Here is a 25,296-nt window from a genome sequence, read left to right on the forward strand (position 1 = left end):
ATTTTCTGCAAATTCTCTAAAATTCCTCCCAGCTCTGAAATGCAGTGAACCCTGGTTCAGTCACTATACCTCACAGCGAGAAGGCTGGTTGTGCAGCCTGAATTGTATTCATTCTCTTAAAATTTTTTTTTAAATGTTTATTTATTTTTTGGGGTGGAGAGGGGCAGAGAGAGAAGGAGACAGAATCTGAAGCAGGCTCCAGGCTCTGAGCTGTCACCACAGAGCCCGTCGTGGGGCTCGAATTCATGAGCCAAGGGATCATGACTTGAGCCAAAGTCAGATGCTTAAGGGACTGAGCCACCCAGGCATCCCTGAGTTCCTTCTCTTAGAGTTAAGAGTTCACATTTACTGAGTTCTCATTGTGCATGATGTATGTACAAAGTGTTTTATGGACGTCAGTTCAACTATGTCTCCTCATAACATCCTGATGATATTCTTGTTTCAAAGACAAAGAAATTGGTGCTTGAAGATGTTAAGTAGCTTGCTCAAGCTCCGTCAGAGATTAAATGTAAGGGTAGGTTTCAAAGCTGGAATGGCTTGAGTTTGGAACATACTCTACAATGCCTATCAACCTCAGTCTCCAAATTACTCTTGTGGGCAAGCAGCCAGGTTAAATGTACAGAATTTCCATAATATTACTTACTTGGCGAAAAGCCTCAGTAGGTTTTTTGCTAATAAATAACCTACAAACAAATCCAAACATTCAAAATCTTCTGTCTTCTCGACCCAAATTTTCCTTCCAGCTTCATTTCTCAGCATCCCCTAGCCCATTTTCTTCTTTCTTCTTTCCATGCATTCATTTGCCTATCTGGCTGTCCATTTATCTATCCATCATTTAGGCTACAGAATGGCCTAAATGTATCTGAGAAAGTGACTACAATACACCCACCTTAGCATTAGCAAAGTAGAAAAGAAAGAAATTCTGATGTATGCAATCAAAGGACTGTTGTATTTAAAAATAACAATTTACCTTTCAGAGAGCTTGGTTCTGCATGAACCAGGAAACTTCCCTGATTTGAATTCCTGTTGGGTTAAAATTTTTTTTTTAATGTTTATTTATTTTTGAGACAGAGACAGAGCGTGAGCAGGGGAGGGGCAGAGAGAGAGGGAGACACAGAATCCAAAACAGGCTCCAGGCTCTGAGCTGTCAGCAAAGAACCCAAAGTGGGGCTTGAACCCATGAACTGTGAGATCATGACCTGACCTGAGCCAAAGTCAGACACTTAACTGACTGACCGAGCCAGGCACCCTGAGTTCCTGTTGGGTTTTAAGTGAGTGTTTACTTACATTAGCCCAACAAGATCAAGAAGAAAACCTTTTGAAGTCAAAGCAATAATTTCCCTGCCTCAGGGAGGCCAGTCAGGATGAAGAGAGGAGGTTCACTCCTGGTTCTGAGAAAGTTCCCTGGAATTCAGCCATGCATTGTCCTGTGCCTTACATTATCTACAGCCGGTGGCAGCCTCTGGCAATTGTTGTGGGAACATCAGAATAGCCTGACTGGGCAGTGGAATGGACACCTGGGGAAACGTGATCATTTGTTCTGTATCAAACCTTAATGCTCAAATTCCCTTTTCTGGATTGAGACTCAAAAAGCATTTTTCTAGACTTATGACTTAAAGTGTGAGCTGAGAATGAGGAGCATCGACATCGCCAGGAAACCTGTTAGAAATATAGACTATCCAGGGGTGCCTGGGTGGCTCAGTTGGTTGGGCGTCCAACTTCGGCTCAGGTCATGATCTCACAGTTTGTGGGTTCGAGCCCTGTGTAGGGCTCAGTGCTGATGGCTCAGAGCCTGGAGCCTGCTTCGGATTCTGTGTTTCCCTCTCTCTCTGCCCTTCCCCCACTCACGCTCTGTCTCTCTCTGTCTCAAAAATAAATAAAAATTAAAAAAAAAAAGAAATATAGACTATCCAGTCCTACCAGGGACCTAATGGTCGAGACCCTGGGCTGGCTGCCCCAAGACAGGCCACTTTGGCACCAAGATTATTTTGAGTTAAAAGGCAATCAAAACCCAGCAGATTCAGGAAAAGCTTTTTACCTCCCCCCCTACCCAATAATTGCTTAAAAAGAATTTAGATAGAGCACCTGCTCCAGGAAGAGAGTTTCCACCATAAATAACTATATTATACTATGAACTAAGTGTGATAGATGGGGAGAAACTTAACAAAGCCTGTTTGTCAAAGTCCTCTGTGTCCATTGTGGCTCAAATTGCTTACTAAATATGTACCTTTTCATCTTCCTGTGAATTGCTTTCCTTCCCTTTGAAGTTCTGGACCCCTGCCTCCTTCTCCTTAGTTCAGAATGAGATATACACCTCATTTTGCCTGTCTTTGGAATTTCCATGTCTGTGTGGATTCCCCTTAAGTACAAGATCATATTTGATTTTCTCCTGTTAATCTGTTTCATCACCATTTGATTCCTACTCTGGCTAGAAAGACCTTGAAGGGAACAGGATATTCTTGCTCCCCTACGTAATGAAAAAGAATCTGTAGTTTAGCAAAATCCCTAGGTAATTGGTATGCACGTGAGAAGCACTTGTCTGGAGCACATTTTATTATTGTCAAAAAGCTTCTGAACACGAGATGGCGGTGTTTACTATCTTATTGGGATCCTTTCTCAGATTTGAAACAAGTTTTATTTATTTATTTATTTATTTATTTATTTATTTATTTATTTATTTTTGAGACAGAGAGAGACAGAGCATGAACAGGGGGAGGGACAGAGAGAGAGGGAGACACAGAATCTGAAACAGGCTCCAGGCTCTGAGCTGTCAGCACAGAGCCTGACGCAGGGCTCGAACTCACGGACCGTGAGATCATGACCTGAGCTGAAGTCAGATGCTTAACCGACCAAGCCACCCAGGCGCCCCATGAAACAAGTTCTCTTTAAAGTTGGATTAGACCAGTGTGTGTCTGCAGAGGGCTGAACAAGCTTGTCACTGATTGGGTAGGAAAGAGACTTCCTCCCATAGAAGAACCCCAGTAACACCCACCAAACTAAAGAGAATGGCTTTTTGATTGAGGAGACTGAGTCCACATATCAGGCTATAGTTGGGGAGAAGGATGGAACTGTTCCTGGGAGTTATTTTGGTGATTTTGTGGCTTCCAGTGGACTGTGAGTTGGAGGCTTCCTGGTGATGAGAGCAAAGAGATCCAGAGATCCAGGCCATGGGATGGAGAGGGAAGAGCTAGGGTCCATTCTGCTTCATCTTTGGTTATATGTGGGGTTGTGGAAAGAAAATATGACTCTTAAGAGTGTAGTGTAGTGACTAAACCTCCTGTTTCTGGTATTGTGTTTCTGCCTAGGGGTAAGCAGCCAAAAGATGGAACAGAGTCCTCGGTCCCTGAACATCCAGGAGGGTGAGAAGGCTGTTCTGACCTGTAACTGCACAGATTTTTCTCCAGTGGTCTTCCAGTGGTACCGACAAGATCCGGGAAGAGGCCTTGTCTTCTTGCTACTAATACGTGAAAATGAGAGTAAAAAACAGACAGGAAGACTGAAGGCCACCTTTGATAAGACCATCAAACAGAGTTCCTTTTACATAACAGAACCGCAGTCTGCAGACTCAGCCACCTACCTCTGTGCTGCAAACACACAGCAGGGTCCTATCACCTGCTTCCTGTACCCAAACTCTGCTAACAACTCTCGCAGTCAACAGAGCTGCTGGCTGCGCTGACCCCAAGGGTTTAATATGCTCCTGGCATATTAAATGGGGGTACTTGAAAAGATTAAAGGGTGTGAGAAGGAGCACTGGACTGACCATGAGGGAGTGGGGGATCCATCTCCCAGCCTGAGCACTGCTGATACCACTGTGTGACTTTAAGCAACTGGTGAGATTTGCAGGTCTCAGTTTCCTCATCGGACCATGAAGGGCTTACCACAGGATTCCCAAGTTTGTCTCAGTTCTGAAATTCAGAGCCTAATTTTTCAGGAAAAATGAATATGCCCTGAAGAGTGCCAGAGAGCAAGAAAAGAGAATTTGCATGCATGCATGCGTGTGCACACACGTGTGTGTGTGTGTGTGTGTGTGTGTGTGTGAGCTTAAGGAAAATTAATTCTGCCCAATTTTTGTGACTAGGCTAGAACAGCATGAGACGTAGACAGGGTTAAACACATTCCTTTTAAACAGAGACTGTAGTTTCCTCTACATAAAGAACAAAAACAAACAAAATACCCCTGTCTAAATATTTCTGAGACCCTTCTAAACTGAACTCCAAGTGATGATGATGATGACGGTAAGGATAAAAAAATTGACCTGTGTTAAATAACAAAACTGAGCCAAGTAAAATTGAAGATCTAACTGGCTTTATTAAATGATTTGTGAATCCAGAGAAGCATTCCATCCAGCATGCAGAGGAGAAAGCTCCACAGAGCTGCAGGAACGGAAAGGGTTTTAAAGGCAGAGAGAAGGCATTAAAAAAAAAAAAAAAGAATTTATTAGCAAGGAATGCGATGTTTAGGTAAGGTCCCCTCCTAAGGGGCAAGGGGTCTTCCAGGGGATTGCCTGAAATTCCAGTTTGGCTGGTTAAAGGTACATTCCTGAAGGGGTTGAAACTGCAGTTAGGTTAGTTATTAAATCTTGATTTATTGATTTAGAGCCACAAGTGGCTCCATTATGGTCATGCAGTTTTCTTTTTCATACCTATGTTGTTTGTTATTCATTTTGTGAATGGAGGACCATACCATACTGGGCAATAGGCCATTAAGTCATGAGTCTTGTAAAGATGGGTTTAGAACCTTTGTTTACTGTGTGTGTGGTATCAGTGAGTGTGTCTATGTATAATTTTTTTTTTATATAAAGGATTTTTTTCATGTTTATTTATTTTCATTTTTGAGAGAGGGAGAGAGAGCTGGGGAGGGGCAGCAAGTGAGGGAGACAGAGAATCCTAAGCAGGCTTTGCACTGTCAGCACAGAACCTGATGCATGGCTTGAACTCACACTGTGAGGTCATAACGTGAGCCAAAATCAAGAGTTGGATACTTAACTGAGCCACCCAGGCGCCCTTATGTTTAACTTTTTAATACAAGTAACTTGCACCTTATCATGCTGGGCACGGGTTCTGAGTTGAGGACTTCTCTATTTTTTTTGAAAGCTGCACTGCCATTTCTATTGAAAGGGAGCAGAAAAACGCTCTAGATTTTTTTTTAAGTTTATTTATTTTGAGAGACAGAGGAAGAGAGAGAGAGGGAGAGAGTACGAGTGGGGGAGGGACAGAGACAGAGGGAGAGAGAGAATCCCAAACAGGCTCTGAGCTGTCAGCACAGAGCCTGATTCGGGGCTTGAACTCATGAACTGTGAGATCATCACTGAGTTGAAATCAAGAGTTGGATGCCTAATTGACTGAGCCCCCCAGGCGGCCCAAGAAGATAGCACCTTAAATATGCACAACCACCATACCCTTTGTTTACTGTGCTTTGGCTGAAAACCTTCCATAATTGGCATATCCCTCACCGCCAACATCTTTCTTTGGTCTTTAGCTGAAGAAGGTATTGAAGGTGATGGTTTGGGTCTTTTCTGGGAGTTACTCAGTTTTCCTGGGTCTCTCTCACGAATACGGGAAATGTACATACCATCAAACTTCTGTTTGTTTTTCTTCTGTTGATCTATCTTTTGTTACAGGGAAGGGAGGGGAGGTTGTCTCAGTCAAGAACCTAGAAGATTAGAAGGAAAATTATTTTTCCTCCCCCCCTTTCATCCATATATTACCTCCTTTCTTGATCCATTTTCAGTTTATTAATTAGCAAAAGGACAGACTCTAGATGTCATGGCATATTCAGTTACTAATATTAAATAAAGAAAATTCAACCAAGTAACTTTGAAGATCTAGTGGGCTTTATGAAGTGATTCATGAATCTGGCAGCATTCCATCTAGCAAGTAAAGACTTCCCAGGAATTGTATACAATGGAATGTTTTAAGAGGAAGGAGGGTGGGGCAGAAAGTTATTAGCATAAGAAAAGGATAGTTTCAGGCAAAATCACCTACTCTGGGGGGGGCAGGGGTTTTATGCAGATTACGTCATCTTTCTTGGGGGGACAGGTGGGGATAAAGAGGGCCCACGTGACAGATTATCTCATTGGTGCTGACTACAAAATTCCAGATTGATTGGCTTAAAATTCCACCCATGGAGAGGTTGAAACTGCAGTTAAGTCTTAAGTTTGCTGTCCTGGATGCAGCTGACTCCACCTTGGGCCTGTGACTCTTTTTAATACTAATGATGGCAGAATTGTGGGTTTTTTGGCTGACTCAGTTTGGGGTTATGGTTGATATCTCAGTCTACTTGGAGCCACATGGAGCATTGCCATCATGGTACTATCATTATGTTGTTTGCGTGTGAGTGTAGGGAAGAGACGCTAAAAGAACAGAGGAAGAAAATGATAAAATGAGAAAAGTAGAATTTGAGAGTTAGAATGTACATTAGTAGTCCTACTGTCCAAATCCTTAATTTTAATCACAATCAATATAATAGAAAAAGCTAGGAACATTAGGAAGCTAGGAAATAATTGGATCTGAGTGCTGGCATCCGGGATTTTTTAGAGAGAAGAGACCTAACACAGGATTGTTAACCATGGTTAGACTTATTGAAGATTCATGAGCCTCCTGAAATTGAACATAGTTGTTGTGTTATTGAGGCATAAGTGTTATTTGGAAGGAATTTTCACTGCATTTTTGAAAGGTGTTGATGAGACACAAAAGATCCAGAGAATTTGGATAAGAGTAAGAGTCATGTCAGGAAAGGAGGTTGAGAGAAGGATGGAGAATCAGCCAGCAGCTCAGGACAGGGATGGGGAGGGAACTAAGAAATTATTGAATGTAAAAGAATTACATTAGAATTGAGTAAATTGTTTTCTCCCACGAGGAACTGGCATACTTTTCAGTTTGTAATACATGGGAGGTTAAGTTATAATTGGCAGTACAGTATTTAAAAAGATGGGCACGGTTGGGGTGCCTGGGTGGCTCAGTTGGTTAAGTGCCAACTTCGGCTCAGGTCACGATCTCACAGCTTGTGAATTCAAGCCCCTCATTGGGCTCTGTGCTGACAGCTCTGAGCCTGGAGCTCACTTCGATTCTGTGTCTCAGTCTCTCTGCCCCTCCCCCGATCACGCTCTGTCTCTCTCTCTCTCTCTCTCAAAAATAAAATAAACATTAAAAAAAAAAAAAAAAAGATGGGCGCGAGAGTCTAACACATCACTGTTCAAATCCTAATGGACCAGCTATGTAGTTAGTCTTGGACAAGTGTCTCAAGCTCTCTGAGCATCAATGTCCTCTTCTGTAAAAGGCTAGTAATTAGAAGGACTTCATTAGAATATTGTTAGGATTTAGCAAAATTCCAAAAATAAACATACATTTATTAAGGTCCTGATTTATTGCTTAATTTATGTTCCAATCGACTCTGATAGTAGCAAGTACACTAGTAGATTAGGTATTCAACAGATACTCGTTTTTTATGGTTGTTTTTCTCATTTCCTCCAGGAAGTCCAGACTTAAACTCTCTGCTATGGATGTTAAATTTACCCTTTCGTATTTCTATTTCATCAATCTTATTGCAAATCACCTCAAAATCTATTTAAAATAAGCCAGTATGTAAATCTGTATTTCATGACCTAGAATCTTTAACAAATATTATTGAGTACGTGCTATGTCCCATGCATATACAATATAGATATCTATACACAATAAATATTCACCAGTGAATAAATCAGGTAAAAATTTCTGCCCTAGTGGACTTGACATTCTATCAAGGCAGACAGATAATTTTTAAAAAGTGATAAATAATAAATCACATAGTATATTAGAAGATACTAAGTGCTATGGAAAGAATAATGCAGGTAATTGGAAATTGGCAACATTGAGCTGGAGTTGACTCCGGTTGTAATTTTAAATAGGAAGAAGGGACCATTGTTGTCCTCTCTGAATAAATATATGAAGTGAAAGGGCGGGCCTACGCCGGCCGCCGGCCGACTCCATCTTGTTCTGTGTCCTTCACCTTGACCACACCTCCTCCCCTTGAGTAACCCCTCCCCCTCACCTGCCTAACAGGACTCGGACCCTTCCCCAGCCAATCGGCTGAGGCCATAGCCATTACCTCACCAACTGCCCCTAGGCCCCAATAAAACCTTTGTCCTTTTGAAACTCGCTCTCTCTCCCCGGTATCTCACCGCTGCCTCGGTGCAGGTAGGGGGTTGAGCTCGAGCTAGCTCGAATAAAGGCTCTTTTGCTTTTGCATCGGACTCGGCTCCCTGGTGGTCTTTGGGGATCACGAATTCTGGGCATAACAGAAGGAAGTGAGGAAGGAAGCCATACAGTCATTCAGGAGAGCAGTTCAGGCAGAGGAAACAACTAGTGTGAAGCACTTGAGGCAGGAGCTGTCCCAGACATAGCAAGGGGGCCAGTGTGGCTGGGGGGAGGGCCGCCAGTGGGAGAGGAATAAGAGGTTGGATCACAAAAGTAGCAAGGGCCAGACCAGGTAGGGCTTCAGGCTATGCTGTGCTGAGAATAAACTCTTGGGAGTTCAGAGCAAAGTTAACCTATTGCCATAATCTAGGCCAGATGATGGTGGTTTGGACCAAGGTGGTAGCAGTGGTGGTGCTGAGAAGTCAACAAACTCTGACTATGTTTTGAAGGTAGACCCAACATTTGCGGACATATTGTGTGGGTATGTGAAAAAAAAAAATCAAGGATGCCTCCAAAGTTTTTGACCTAAACAAATAGAAAGAAAGGCTTGCCATTAAGAGAGATGAGGAAGATTGAGTAGGCTTGTGGGCACTAGGCCACAGGGAGAGGAAGATCAGTTCAGCCCTGACGTGCGAAGTTTTGGAAATACAAGTCTCGACCTTGGGAGAGAGGGCCAGGCTAAAGATACAAAATTGAAAGTCATCAGTCTGCGGGTGGTAGCAGACACGAGCCTGTGTGTATCAGAGTTCTATAAACACTGAAACATTTCTGTTTTGATTGGGATAACACTTGACAAAAAATATTTTATTTTCAGAGACAGAGAGCATAAGCAGGGGAGACAGAGAGAGGATCTCAAGCAGGCTCCATGCGCAGCGCAGAGACCTATTTGGGGCTTGATCTCATGACGGTGAGATCATGACCTGAGCTGAAATCAAGAGTTGCACACTTAACTGACTGAGCCACCCAGGCATCCTGAAAAATATCATTTTGAACTACTCTATGAACCAGCAATTGCACTACTAGGTATTTATACAAAGCATATAAAAATGCTGATTTGAAGGGACACTTGTACCCCAATGTTTATAGCAGCACTATCAACAATTATATATAGCAGCTGAATTATGGAAAGAGCTCAAATGTCTATCAACTGATGAATGGATTAAGAAGATATGGTATGTATACACAATGGAATACTACTGGGAGATGGAAAAGAATGAAATCTTGCCATTTGCTACAAGGTGGGTGGAACTGGAAGTTACTATGCTAAGCAAAATAAGTCAGTCAGAGAAAGACAGATATCATATGATTTTACTTATATGTGGAATTTGAGAAACTTAACAGATAATCATAAGGGAAGGGAAGGAAAAATAAGATAAAAACAGAGAGGGAGGCAAACCATAAGAAACTCTTAAATACAGAGAACAAACAGGGTTGCTGGGGGTAAGGTGGGAGGGGCTGGGTAAATGGGTGATAGGCATTAGGAGGGTGTTTTTTGAGATGAGCACTGGGTGTTATATATAAGTGATGAATCACTGGGTTCTAATCCTGAAGCCAAGACTACACTGTATGTTAACTAAATTGCAAATTAAAAAGAATAATAAAATTAAAGATAAATAAGTAAATAGGTAAGTAAGTAAATAAATAATCTTTATTGGAACACACACACACACACACACACACACATACACACACACACGGAGGATATTTTGGATCATTTGAAAGACTGTGGTGTACTAGGGTACCGTCATGCAATTTCAATACCCTAATGTGGGTATAATTGTGTGATGTCAACTGAGGGCCAAATATTATCATACTGCATCATACAGATGTTCTGCAGTAGTAAGAACAGAGAAAAATGGTAACGAAAGTTGAGGTATTATATGTTATATGATAGTAAAGGCAAATCACATTCAGAAAAAATCAAGTAGTTGTAGCTCCAATGGCCATAAGCAGTTTTAGCATATATATAATATAAATTATTACGACATATATTCTAATAACTACCTGCAGTGGTTTATTATCAGAAAGAGAACTTTCTGCATCTGAAGTCTGAAGACTTTAGCATTTAGTTAATCTTAAAAATTTTTTCAGTATGGTGTTTTGGAGGTGCTTCATTGCCTGGAACGAGCCATCTTGATAAGGGCTCCAAAATTAAAAATGAATTTATTTTTAAAATGGAAAAATATGACAAAATTAATGACCATGAGTCAAACAATTTTCTATCATGCTCAAAATTAAAATTAGTAAGTTAAATATAAACATGAATACAAATTTTATACTGTAAATACCCAACATTAATGACATCACTTTAATGTCCAGGGAAAACCACAAGGGGGCACTCTTTTCCTCAGATGTTTATTCCCACAGTCAGATGGTGGTTTGACACTCCTCAGCCCTACTTCTCTGGGCATATTCTGTTCTCTTTCCAGTTGGCAAGTTGCTGTAGGGCAGGAAGGTGCTCTTTCCAAAGGAGGAAGAACTCTCCAGAAGATCCTATCCAGAATCCAGAATCAGAATAGAGCAGCACCTTATGAGCTTTGGTATGTTTAGGGGTACAAAGCCATTTTCTCTTCCCACAGCTCAAACAGCCATGTTTTCTGCTTTTTGCTCAATGCGTGTGGTGGTCCTGCTAGTAATTCTCAGTGAGTAAGATTTCATATTTTTATATCTATTTTTATTGTTTTTAATTTTAATTCCAGTGTAGTTAACATAATGTTATATTCGTTTCTGGTGTACAACATAGGGATTCAACAGTTGTATACATTACTCAGTGCTCCTGATGATGAGTGTATTCTTAATCCCCTTACCTGTTTCTCCCACTCACCTCCCCTCTGGGATCCCTTTGTTCTCTATAGTTAAGAGTCCGTTTTTTGGTTTGTCTCTCTCACTTTTTTCCCTTTGTTCATTTGTTTTTTTCTTCAATTTTACATATGAGTGAAATCATATCGTATTTGTCTGTCTCTGACTAACTGGTTTCACTTAGCATTATACACTCTAGATCCATCCACGTTCTTTCAAATGGCAAGGTTTCATTCTTCTTTAGGGCTGAGTTATATTCCTTTGTGTACATGTACCACATCTTCCTTACCCACTCTATCAATGGACAATTAGGCTGTTTCCATAATTTGGCTATTGTAAATAATGCTACAACAATCATAGAGGTGCATATATCCTTTTGAATTAGTGTTTTCATTACCTTTGGGTTACTCCCCAGTAGTGTAATTACTGGGTCATAGGGTAGTTCTATGTTAATTTTTTGAGGAATCTCCATACTGTAGTAATGACCAAAGGCACATGTGCAGGACTTGTTGGGATCTCCAGAGGATGTGGGCTGCTCTTCATGCCATCGAACCTTAGACTGCAGTCGTTAGATTTTGAGAAACGCTCATCTCAATTCAAATTGCTGCCTATTGCTCAGAGAAGTGCAGTGTCAGGGTTAGAAGGTGGCTTATGGAGTATATCGATACTTTTTATTCCCCAGTGGAGACTCAGGGACCCAGATGGAAAGACCAGTGACCCTCTCAGAAAAGGCTTTTCTTACCGTAAAGCACTCCTGTGCTGCCACAGTGTACGTATGGTTCCCTTCTCTGGTGCGTTCATTGTCCTGGTGAAATTGTGCAGTTTTCTTGAGAGCCACAAAGGAAAATGAGATAGAAGCAACAAAGATTTTGAAGCCACGAGTGAAGGAAAAAACCCCCTTTCACTGGGAGAAACTTTCAGTCCACATGTCAGACAGGGTAGTGTGTGGCTGTGCTGAGTGATGCCACAGGGAGAGGCTGTTGGCGGGGTGGGGGTGGGGGGCAAGCGCAAGCCCTCAGAGGACCAGTCAGGACCCATCTGCTGAGGACTGGTGCTCATGACTCATTCTGGTTTCAGGAAATTCTACTATGGTTTGACCCTCAGGTACCCTGGCAGGTGTGAAGATCACCCAGATTGACTTCAAGAACACAGCAGAAAAATAGGAACTGACCAGGTCCTGAACTTAACACCCCCTTGTAGAAATGAGAAACAGGGTCTGACATCTTTCATCAAGGATCAGTGGTGGACGGAGTTAGAGTATCATGCTAAGTGAAATAAGTCAGTTAGAGAAAGACAAATACGATATGATTTCACTCAGATGTGGAATTTAAGGAACAAAACAGATGAACATGGGGGGAAAAAGAGGCAAACCAGGAAACAGACTCTTAATGATAAAGAACAAACGGGGTTGCTGGAGGAGAGGTGGGTGGGGATGGGCTAGATGGATGATGGACATTAAGGATTGTATTTGTTGTGATGAGCACAGGGTGTTAGATGTACGTGATGAATCACTAAATTCTACACCTGAAACTAATATACACTCTATGTTAACTAACTGGAATTTTAATAAAAACTTGAAAAAGAAAAAAAAAATCAATGACGTGATCTCTGTCTCCTCCTTCCAGACAAAGTCCAACCCTGTGACTTTGGTCAAGGGTATCCCCCCAATTAGAGATGTATATGATTTTCTCTTTAGAGACACAGCGTGAGATAGATGGGGTTGCATCTGCATAACGTCCTCCTGACACAGAGAGGGTTATTTCCTAGGGAACAGAGGAAAATACCAAAGCAACTGGCTCTTAAGGAAAGAATGAAAGGGAGGAGGGAGAAACAGTTCCCACATGTACAAGAATGGAAGGAAAATTATATTTATCATAGTTTCTTTTGTTGCAAACAAAATAGCAGTCATGGACTGCTGCTCTCCAAAGAAGTGGACACAAGCACATACTGGAAGAAATGGCTCATGTCCAAATCCTGTGCACACTCCCTGCCCTCTTTTTCTCCTCCCTACTATATCTTGATTAGCCGGCTTCTTAAAGCAACCCGAAACAGAGGGGGCAGTGTCTGTATCATCTGAAGAGAAAAAACGGTCAGGCTTACATTCTTCATCAGATCACAGTTCAGGAATGGTGGTTGGGGGAAATCATGTAGCTCCCTCGACTCTTTTCCTTATCCAGAAGAGGATAACTCTTTTTGTTATCCTCAAGGAGACTAATGAAGAAGTGGAAGGTCACAGGGTGGGTAGAGGAAAAGAGTGGAGAAGAAAGAAAAGGGAACTTTGGATTGTATTGCATCTAGTTCTGGGGGCTCCTCACATGGGGCTCGCTTCCTCGTATATTGCAGCCACTGGGTGAATAGTTACTTATTTATTATTTTATTTTGATCCATAAAAAGAATTTGATTTTCAGGGAGAAGGGGCCTTGTTAGAAGAGTGACAGAGGCATTCAGTGTGTCTCAGTAAGTCAGGAAGTGCAGTGGAAGGCAGCTGTGAAAGATACTGAAAATGTCAATTGCAGTGAAGGGTCCTTTCCCCTTTCACTTTCTCTTTTCCTCCGTTCCCTTCCCGGAGTCTTTTCTAATGTTTCCTTTTCTCACTGGCCCTCTCTGTCAGTGTTATGAATGAGCTGAAGCAATAACCCTTCTCTCATTTCAATTCTAAAATTATTAGTTCTTCCTTCTTGGTTTACAAGTTTAAAATTCCTTTTTATAGAAAAAACAATCTATGTGCCTGGTAAACAAAAAACCTAAAAGACAGCAAGAAGATATACAACAAAAAAATAAGTAAGTTTCAGAGTTTTGGTTGAACACAGTTGATTGAATATTCACGTTTCTCTCTGCAGCCTCCTGAAAGTCTACTAAAATGTTAATAAAGAATTTCAAGGGGCGCCTGGGTGGCTCAGTTGGTTGAGTGCCCGACTCTTGATTTTGGTTCAGGTTATGATCCCAGAGTCGTGGGACTGAGCTCTGTGATGGTCTCATGATGGGCTCTGTGCTGAGCATGGAGCCTGATTAAGATTCTGTCTCTCTTCCCCGCTCTGCCCTTTTCCCCTGTTTGCATACTCTCTCTCTCTCTTTCTCTCTAAAATAAACAAATAAAAAATAATAAAAAAAAGAATTTTACAAAATATATAAGCACACAAGCACAAAGCAACCAGGAAAGATGGTGACAGCACAGGAGACATCAAGATGATGTTTCAAGGATGGAAAGCAAGTGGAGAAGAGATAAGGGGTTTGGCAGAGAGAAAATATGTGGCTGCAGTAGGAAAGCCAACAGGAGGCAGTTCTATTTATGCTGCAGCATTCTGCCCAAGAAATTGAAGCACCAATTACACTCTGGGAAAATGGTACCAGGTGTAGAGGGCAGGTGGGAAAGAAACAGAAGGATTGGAAAGACTAGACTACAAGCTACCCTCAAACATAGAAAACAACTGAAGATAGTCTCTCTGGTTGCTTTGAACCAGATAGCGCTTGAGTAGGGGAAGGGCAGAGAGAGAGGGAGAGAGATCCTAAGCAGACTCCTATCAGTACAGAGCCCAACAGGGGGCTCGAACTCATTTGGGTTAGGGAATTTCAGAGACATCTGAAGGTGGAGGGGGGTGACAAAGAGAAGGCAGGGGGGTTTTGGTGCAATTCTGTATTTCTTTTCTTTTTTTTTTAAGTTTTTTTTTTAAGCTTATTTATTTTGAGAGAGAGAGAGAGAGAGCGCGCTCGAGTAGGGGAAGGGCAGAGAGAGAGGGAGAGAGATCCTAAGCAGACTCCTATCAGTACAGAGCCCAACAGGGGGCTCGAACTCATGAATCGTGATATCATGACCTGAGCAAAGATCTAGCGTCCAGCGCTTAACTGACTGAGCCACCCAGGCACTTCTGATTTTTAAAAAGGGGTTGGCAACAATATTTTTAGTTTCCAGGAGCTCTTCCTGATTGTTGAAACTTTGCTGTTGAATTTTTTTCAAGACAAGTTAATTTAGATGTTTTTGAACAGTCTTTTTCATTCTTGGAATTTTGTTTCCTTATGTGTCAGGTTTTCTGACTTTTTGTTTGGTTTTGTTTTGATATTTATCATTTGTACTGTGAAGGAAGGAAAAATTCTTTCTCTCCCCTTGAAAGTCTTCCAGCTGGACCAAGAATTAAATTTACATGAGACAGATTAGCAGGAGAAAAACCCCAGAGTTTTATTATATGCATATGGAGGTCCAACAGTTACAATGAGACTGAAAGAAATGACCAAGGGAGGCATTTATATCCTTTTTAGACAAAGAGACAATAAATCTGTGAGGCATTGACAACAAAGGAGAAACTCCTTACCTTAGGAGCTTCAATTAGTAAGGAATTCTAAATGGAATTTGGCCTGGGCAGTAGATTAGTAAAAAGTAACAAGCGTTGTTTATATAGCATCCTTGTCCATTAATTTCCTATCTCTGGTGATAAGATGTCTCTTTACCTCCTGGTATAGAAAGGGCGCCTTTCACATGGGAGATTTATTTCCAGCTTTCAGGGGGACAGAGGAGGGTCTGAGTGTCCTTTGTTTTTTTCTGTTTTATTTTTTTAAAAGATATTATTTTTAAATAATCTCTATACCCAATGTGGGGCTTGAACTCAACCCCAAGATCAAGAGTAGCATGTTCCTCCAACTGAGGCAGCCAGGTACCCCAAGAGTGTCCTTCTTGCACAGGCTGTCTCTTCAGTAATCTTTATTTAAAATAATCAACATGCTCAAATGGTACATTTTGAGGCAGCTTACTCTTGGTGGCTCCTACATCTACTTATGGCTAATCCTCTTTGCTGTCCCTTCATACCATATGAGTGAAGGATTGTGCACCTGTTAGGTACCTTTTGTGTCATTGTTTAAGTTGGTCTGTTTTTTTTTTTTTAAGTTTATTTTTATTTATTTTGAGAGAGAGATAGAGAGCAAGAGGGCAAGGCTCAGAGAGAGGGAGACAGAATCCCAGCAGGCTTACAGCTGTCCACGCAGAGCCTGATGCGGGGCTTGAACTCACAAACTGTGAGATCATGACCTGAGCCCAAAGCAAGAGTTGGAAGCTTAACAGACTGAGCCGCTCAGGAGCCCCTAAATTGGTCTGTTTTTTAATCAATTGCTTTGCAGAGAGGGTTCGGTTAAGGACTTTGAGATAGGAATATCACTCTGGATTATTCAGGTAGATCCAGTCTAATCACATGGGTAGTTAAAATCGGAGAAACTTCCCTGTACTGGTTAGAGGGAAATGGGACTCTGGATGAATGATCAGAGATGAAGCACTGCTGGCTTCGAAGATGGAAAAGGGGACCATGAGTGAAGGAATGTGGGCAGCCTTTAGAACCTGGGAAATGTAAAAAACCAATTTTACCCCCAGAGGTTTCAGAAAAGGAGCAGTCCCGCGGATGTCTTGATTCTAGCATCCTACTATATCGGCTTCTCAGCCTGAGGCTTACTGCCAGTAAGGCTATCCAAAGCTCAGCCTGGGGACACTAATCTGATTATCTCTGCTTACAGAATGTCTCCAGGGCATCTGGGTGACTCAGTCAGTTACTCAGACTCAGGTCATGATCTCACAGTTGGTGAGTTCCAGCCCAGCGTCAGGCTCTGTGCTGACAGCTCCGAGCCTGGAGCCTGCTTTGGATTCTGTGTCTCCTTCTCTCTCTAAAGGCCCCACCCCCCCAACTCGTGCTCTGTCTCTCTCTCTCTCAAAAATAAATAAACATTAAAAAAATTAAAAAAGGGGCGCCTGGGTGGCTCACTCGGTTAAGCGTCCGACTGCGGCTCAGGTCATGATCTCACGGTCCGTGAGTTCGAGTCCCGCGTCGGGCTCTGTGCTGACAGCTCAGAGCCTGGAGCCTGTTTCAGATTCTGTGTCTCCCTCTCTCTGACCCTCCCCCGTTCATGCTCTGTCTCTCTCTGTCTCAAAAATAAATAAACGTTAAAAAAAAAAATTAAAAAAAAAATTGAAAAAAAAAAAGAATGACTCCACAGCTACTACATGAAAACTCTGATGCATTCTGAAGTCTGATAGTCTTACTGTATAATCAGTTTCTCTGTAAATTACTCCTCTATTTTACAGGCCCTATTATTCACAGAGACAAGGATTAATATTACCAACTACAGAAGACAATATATTATATGTTAGGGAAGAAAGAAAATCTGTTCAGTGGAAGTTTTTGATGTGTCTCTAAATAGAAGGGAAGCACAGATTAGCTTCGCAGGCTGTCTGGAGCCTCTGTCCTGTGTCTGGCCTCCAGTGGGCGATGTTGCACAAACTAGAGGTGCTGAAGCTCTCAGCACCTTCCCCTCCGCTCCTCCTCCCTGGAGCTAGGGGGCTGAAGCCTGCTTTTTGAGTTCTTGGAGGTTAAGACAAGTGAGACATTCAGAGGTCAGAAAATACTCGAGATCATCTGAGCAGTTCTTGTATTTTTACCTAAACAAGGGACTTATCTAGTTCAACCTTACTCACATCTCCTATTTCCAAGAGCTGGGTTCCACGGCCGCTTTCCTGCTTGCTCAGGGGAGATCTTCCAGAAAGAAGCCTGCCGTGTCTTCACTGCTCAGCCATGCTCCTGTTGCTCATCCCAGTACTGGGGATGCTTTTTTCCCTGAGTGAGTAATATCCTATTATAGTCCCTTGTTCTACAGAAGTAACTTTTCTTACTCAAATTTTAGTAGAAATACTTTTCATAACCGAGTCTGCACCGCTTTCACTGATACAACATTGATTTTGCAGGAGACACCAGTGCCCAGTCAGTGACCCAGCTTGATGGCCATGTCACTGTCTCTGAAAAAGCCCATCTGGAGCTGAGGTGCAACTACTCCTATGGGGCAACTCCTAATCTCTTCTGGTACGTGCAGCACCCCAACCAAGGACTCCAGCTTCTCCTCAAGTACTTTTCAGGGCCACCAAATGTCCTGGTTCAAGGCATCAAAGGTTTTCAGGCTGAATTTAGGAAGAATGAAACCTCCTTCCACCTGAGGAAACACTCGGCCCACTGGAGCGACTCGGCCAAGTACTTTTGTGCTGCAAGTGACACAGTGCCTTGGACTGCAGGGGGAGCTGAACACAAACCTCTTGAGGCACTAAGGAGGCTAAGTGCATCTGAAAGGTTTTGGATTCTGACATAGTAGGACACACAGTACAGAGGCATTCAGGGACTGGCTGAGCAAGTGTGGGGCAGATCTGCTCCAACCTGTTGGATATGAGAGTTGGGACACAGCACGGGAGCATTTTACTTTTCATTCATAATTGTATCTTTCAATAAACTGAACAAGGTGAACTCCTTTCGTAGCTTATTTCCTTCTTACAAACTTACTGCCTTCCCAACTTGGTAATTTTAAGATCATTTTGTTGGAATCTTTCTTCCTGGATCCACTCTGTGCTGGTATTTCCCCTCATTTTTAGGCGCCCATCTAGGAGGGAGGAGTTGATTGGGGTGGTGAGTAGCTCAGAATACAGTGTACTTATGGAGATTTTTAGCAACTTACTGGGAATGTCGCAGAAAGAATGGTGAATAATGCATATTTTTTAGTATTTCTTCAAGGACTGTTAAGGGTGCAGGAGACAATCTAGATGCCAGATTCTACTTATTTTAAAGTTAAGATCGTTTATTTTTACCAATTATAATGACAGGTTTCCATTGTTTTGATATCTTAAATTCTACAAATCTGTATCAGAAATCTTCAAAATTGGTGGGATAGTAACTTTGGCCAATTTTCTGACAAATGATGTCATTGTTTTCTTTTTTTTTTTTTCTTTTTTTTTTTACTGTTGTTCTATTTTCAAATGAGTTTACCATTAGAATGTTAAAAACTGTTTCTTACTGTTTGGCATTTGAAGGGGAGGAAGAAATTTTCCTGGTCCAAGCTTCTTCCAGCTGGACAGATAATTAAATTTACACGAGACATTAACAGGAGAAAAAAATCCAGAATTTTATTACTTGTCCATGGAGGCCTACTAATGAAATTGAAATCTAAAGAAATGACCAAGGCAGGCAACATTTAGAGTTTTTAGCAAATAGACAATAAATCTGTGAGGAATTGACAGGACAAGAAAAACTTAGCTTCAGGAGCTTCAATTAGTGAAGAATTCTAAACTCACTGTGAGGTTTTTTAAATAAAGGCTTAAGACTTTCATGTAATAATAGAAGGCAATGTATTTATCATTAGCTTAACTCCTGCTCTTCATGTGTGGTGGTTCTTTTCATGTTCAGCCCCCCCTATTTTGAAAAAAGTGACAAAAAAAAAAAAAGAAAAAAGTGACAAAAATTCTAAATGACAATTATGAAATGTTATAGGGGTCATACTCCACATTCAGCTGCTATCTGGTCTAATTACTGCAGAGTTCTGATTCCAAAACACAGTTCAGCTAGTGCCTCTAGGTTTACATAAGGACTGAGTTAACAGAAGTACTTCTCTGTATGCTGTCCATCAGATCTTTCTCATCCCTTTATTTTTATTTTATCTTTTTAAAGTTTATTTATTTTGAGAGAGTGAAAGAGAGAGAGAGAGCATGAGCAGGGAAGGGGCAGAGACAGAGAGAGAGAGAGAGAGAGAGAGAGAGGGAGAGAGAGAGAATCCCAAGCAGGCTCCACGCTGTCAGCACAAAGTCTGACGTGGGGCTTGATCCCATGAACCATGAGATCATGACCTGAGCTGAAATCAAGAGTTGGTCACTTAACTGACTGAGCCACCCAGGTGCCCCTTCCTTATCCCTTTATAATACACTTCCCCACTTTGCTGAGGAGAAACCCAAACTACATTTCCCACAATCCCTTTCTTTTATCATCTAGTTTAAGTTCTGTAATTGAGAAGCATTTCTGCAATACTATACTTCAGAGTTTCAGGTCATCAGTCTTGCCATCTTTGCTTCATCAGATCTTCCAATGTCTATATGTCTAATTCACTGTGTTAAATTTCTTTCTACTTAAAATATTTGGATTTGTTTCTGTTTTCCTGACTGACTTTTGACTAATACATTTGGGTAAATCTAGGTTCCTTAAGCAGAGCTTGTGCTCTTGAAGTCAGGACGTCTGAATAAAATCTGTTATTAGCTAGTAGTTAGCTTTAAGCAATTTTCATTATGATCACACAGTTCTGACACATTCCACTCAAATCTACTGCTACAATTCCTCTATGACATTCCTCTACTTACGAACTCATGGTATGGATGATAGATTCCCTCATTTTGCGACACAACAAAAGCAAGGGGCAAGGTTGACTTGAATAAGTGAAGGAAGTGATGGAAGCCGAGACTGTTCGCGGGTTATTTCTACTTTGACTCCAGCTGGGGTAGGGTAGAGGCATGAGACAAAGGGCTAGGGACAAAGGAGGGAGACACTGCTTGCTCACAGAGATGTGACATGGAGTAGATGGGAAAAGGAAGAGAGAGAAGAAATTATGAACTGAAACAATATCCAGATCTAAATTTTCTACCTGAATCTGAAGCTTGTTACTACATATAGCTTGATACAGGACCATGTAGCTGCCTTCTCTGAATTCATGGAGGGGAAGTTTTCCAGGAAGTACACTAAAAAAGGCTTCCATGTTCAAAGATAAATATTAACGGGACTTGACGGATAGAAGGCATCCTTTTCTCTAAGTTTGTCCTGGGAACATCTGGAGTTTTTGTTCTAAGTTGAATGGGCAATAATAGTGAGAGTAAGCAGTAATTGTTTTTGCAGCTGCGACATCAATACTACCATGAAAAGAGAACAGTTTTAAAATTCTGTGAAGAATGGAGGCGTTTTCTCCTGCTGACCCCAGAAATGCTTCACAGAGACCTCAAATGTCCTCTTAGTTCAGGGTTCCTAAAGGTTATGTTGTCAATTTGTTTGATATTGGCTCCATCACAAACCACTTGAGATTTTTAACTTCCTCGAGTCTAACTTCTAGAGATTGTGATTTTTTTAAGTGGAGAGCTCTCCAAATTTGTACTTTTGAGTTGACGACCAACTGTTTTTATTTTATTTTAATTTAATTTTTATTTTTTAAATGTTTATTTTTGAGAGAGAGAGAGAGAGAGAGAGAGAGAGAGAGAGAGAGAGAGAGAGAATGAATCCTGAGCAGGCTCCATGCTGTCAGCATAGAGTCCAACTTGTGGCTTAAACTCAGGAACCATGAGTATGACCTGAGCTGAAATCACGAGTCGGCCGCTTAACTGACTGAGCCCCTCAGATGCCCCCCAACTGACTTGTATTTACAGAGAAGTCTCACCCTTGCTATAAAATGTTTCTGTATATCATCAGACATGTCCCTACCAACACTAGAAGCTGAGATTGAGCTCATCCTTTTGTTTTCTGAGGCAAATCCATATTATCTGCATATCCTATCCTGTGGTAAAAGCAATTTTGTTGAACTTATATATATTATATTGGCCAATAATGTTGGTAGATGGACATATGCAGAGAGCATGCTTGAGGCAAAATTTCCACTTAAAGTTTAGTGTCAGAGCATTTCTCCTGATGTACACAGACCAATCAGATTATCTGAGAATCCTTAAAATCCCAAGGGAGAAGAAAATAATGCCAGATAGTTTTATGGATATTCCATAACTTTAATAATCATATTTCTCCAATACAGAGTTATATATTTTTTTTACTTTTTAATGTATATAAATATAAAATTTACCTTTTCCTTTTGGAAGCTTTTATTAAATTGTGTGTCTCATAATTGATGTCTTAGATGTGAAGCAATATTGTAATTCGGGTAGCAGGAATTCCTCAACCATTTGTCTATTCATTTATTTGTGCACTTAAGAAATTTGTTGGCCACCTGCTAAGTGTCCAACATTGTTCTAGGTGTGGGAATAGAGTAGTGAAAAAAAGTTTAAGTTCTTCTATCCCAAATCTATTAACGACTGAATATGTGTTATTGACATTCCTCTGACTTTAACCTAAAACTTACATAATATTTCAGTGTATCACTAAGAGGCTCAAAATGGCTAAAAGAGAAAAAGTAAAATAGAATTTTTCTTGGAAATGTCTCAGTTTGGAGCTTCCATGTTAGGCAGTGTGCTGGGAAAAACAGATTCATGAAAAATACCAACTATTCTTTAGATTTACAAAGGACCATCTTGATAGCTAACAGGTGTCATAAAAATAGAGCCAGAGGTGAAGATATAAGACTCTTGAAAGGAGAACAAGTTCATAGGTTAACATGGCTCTGAGTTTATTACCTTGCCCACAAGGGGGGTGCATCTTCCTCAGACACACACACACATTTCCTGCTTCTATTCTGAGCTCACACTCATCCTCCTCTGTAAACTTAACTTTTTCTCCCACTAAGCAGTCAAGACGCAAGGACACCACAGATCTTAAGAATGAGCTCTTCTCCAGGATCACTGCTTGTGCTGTTATTAATGTTTGGTAGGTAAGATGGCACATAAAGCCTAAAAGCTTTCGTTCCATTATATTGGTGTCATATTTAACTACAATTTTCTGTAAGAGGTAGAACCCAGATCATGCCTGAGGTGACCAGAACTACTGTTTTGTTTTTGTTTCAGGAGGAAGCAAGGGAGATTCAGTGACCCAGATGGAAGGCCAGATGACCCTCTCAGAGCGGGCTTCTCTGACTGTGAACTGCTCTTATGAAACCACACAGTACCCTGCCCTTTTCTGGTGTGTCCAGTATCCCGGAGAAGGTCCACAGCTCCTCCTGAAAGCCTCGAAAGCCAACGAGAAGGGAAGCAGCAAAGGTTTTGAAGCCACCTACCACAAAGAACCAAATTCTTTCTACTTGAAGAAATCCTCAGTGCAAGTGTCAGATTCGGCTGTGTACTACTGTGCCCTGAGGGACACAGTGACAGGGACTGCAGAGGGAGCTAAGCGTAAACTCTGAGCAAAACAGGGGCCCAGATGCTGAGCGTCTGAGCTTATCGACCACTCTGGTTTAGGAAACAGGAGAGAGTCTACTGTGTTGTCACCCACTGTTCACCCCAGGTGCTTTTGTTGGTGTGACAGTCATCCAAATTAACTCTGAGAACACGGCGGAAAAACAAGAAGTAAACAGGCCTTCAATGGTGAGAGCCAAAACCAAGTCTGTCACCATAGTTCTTCAATCATGGCTGAAATTTGTGCTTTTGAAAGTATAAAATTAGGATCAATGTAATGGTCTATGTGTTCATCCTTGCATGAGATTCTAGCCCTTCGACCTTGTTCCAGGTCATCCAGGGAAACATTATATTTAAAGACACACCCATAACAGATGAGGTTGCAAATGCCTTAAGTCTCCCTGACAAGCTGGGGCAAAAAAGAATGATTTCTAGGGAAGCTGCAGCCCAAGAAACAATAGATTCTTCCCCCCCCCCGCCCCACACCTTTTATTTACTGTTTAATTTACATCCAAGTTAGTTAGCATATGGTGCAACAATGATTTCAGAAGTAGATTCCTTAATGCCCCTTGCCCATTTAGCCCATCCCCCCTCCCACAACCCCTCCAGCAACCCACTGTTTGTTCTCTAGATTTAAGAGTCTTTTATGAGAAACAATAGATTCTTAAAGGAAGAAAGAAAAATAAGAAATAAAGGAGGAGCAGAGAGTCCTACATATGACCCCACATGTGGAAAGAGAAGTTGTAACATTTCTTACATTATCTTTTCAGGAAATTCACATGGCAGACTTAAACTGATGTTCTCCATGCAGATTAAAGTCAAATTGTTGTATTTGTTGCAATTGGAATAGTGCCTGCACCATAGTAAAATCTCTTCAAATATTTGCTAAATTAACAAATGAGTAAGAAAACCCATTACTGCTACCACAAAAAAGCTACTGATTTTTTTCATTAATCAAATCTATTCAACAAAGAATAATACATAGAACAGACAAAATTTGCTGCCCTTTGTTAGGTTATATCCTGAGGGATCACTCCTTTTACCGTTATTTTAAGCCCTTTATGTGCATCATACCATGTAATTCTCTCAGAAATTGTTATATCTATAACTATGCTCCTTGTATATATGAGGATCCTGAGGCACAAAGAATTTAAGTCACTCATCCATAATCTCAAAGGTTGTTAGTAGCAAAGCCAGAACTCAAATGCAGGTTCTCCAAGCATATGTCTTAAGTTTTAATATAAAATACTTATGTACTCTATATTATCTATATATACATACATATATTATATTATATATATATACACATATATATGTATATATATAGTACTCTGTATTACATACATAGTACTCTGTATATTATATATGTGTACTCTATATTATATATACACTATATTATATATAGTAGTACATATATATGTACTATGTTATATCTATATCTATATAGATATATATATGTATAGATATATATATAGATCGTAGATCACTCTATATTATATAATGATGTACATAGATCACATTGCCAGTTGTAAGGAGAAGATTGAACAAGAAGTTAATCAGAAGTTTTGAGCAACTGTAGATCTGACTGAAGAAAGTCTTGTTGGCTTTTCTCCTCACACATGCATCCTGACTCTTTGAGTAGATATAATATATGCAGCAGAGCCAAGTCTGGTCTCTGATGAGCAGGGCAGTAGTAGACTGGAGTCTCCCTATCATGTGGCAGAAAAGGATGGAGGGTAGAGAAGCTAGATTTGGAGGCAGGCTTGGGCAGTATACTTGGAGGAAAGATGGAGACACATCTGAGCACCTCCTGAGTGTTTTCTGGCTTCATTTTTGTTGCAAAATAGTGGAGAGTTTTAATGAGTTTAATACAAAACGGCCCAAGACACATTTTCCTTAGGATTTGGGACACTGGAGTAGGAAGAAGGGGGAAAACAGTTTTTTTTTTTCCTTTAAAAAATGTATTTAAATTCTAGTTAGTTAACCTACAGTGTGATATTGGTTTCAGGAGTAGAACAATGATTCATCATTTACATACAACGCCCAGTGATCATCACAAGTGCCCTCCTAGAGTTAATTTTTAGTTCATCGGGATTCGTGTTGGGAATTGTAGAAGGGACACAAATCGATAAGCGTAAAGGCTGAATGACCAATCTCTTAGGTACGGCATTTGTCTTTTGCTAATCTAGAATTGAAGTACAATAAACTGTACATAAATGAAGTGTACAATTTGATCAGTTTCAATTTATGTATATGCCACAATCAAGGTAATGAACCTTTCCATCATCCCCAATGGGTGTCTCTCTCCCTCTACCTGTGACCTCAGAAAATCATCTTCTCTCTGTTGCTGTGCATTACTTTCATAGATTTAGGTACTGCATGCATACTATTTTATTACTGTTTTTCTGTTTTATTATTGTTTTTCATGCCCTATCTTTATTTTTTGGTTCTCTCTTCTCTTTTTTTTCCTGACTCTTTTGGATTACTTGAATACTTTCTAATAGTCCGTTT

At 40.9% G+C, this 25,296-nt stretch overlaps 3 gene segments (V, D, J or C); all 3 read left to right on the top strand.

Moving 5' to 3' along the window:
- Positions 1 to 25,296, top strand: part of LOC131516894 (T cell receptor alpha variable 4-like) — a 51,490-nt gene that overhangs the window by 11,308 nt on the left and 14,886 nt on the right.
- Positions 2,988 to 3,676, top strand: LOC131515846 (T cell receptor alpha variable 6-like). The segment is given in 2 exon segments: positions 2,988 to 3,114; positions 3,306 to 3,676. Coding segments are annotated over 2 exon segments (423 nt in total).
- Positions 17,288 to 18,178, top strand: LOC131516895 (T cell receptor alpha variable 8-3-like). The segment is given in 2 exon segments: positions 17,288 to 17,564; positions 17,689 to 18,178. Coding segments are annotated over 2 exon segments (441 nt in total).

This window comes from Neofelis nebulosa, chromosome 7 (genome assembly GCF_028018385.1).
Source record: "Neofelis nebulosa isolate mNeoNeb1 chromosome 7, mNeoNeb1.pri, whole genome shotgun sequence".
Classification (NCBI taxonomy): Eukaryota; Metazoa; Chordata; class Mammalia; order Carnivora; family Felidae; genus Neofelis; species Neofelis nebulosa.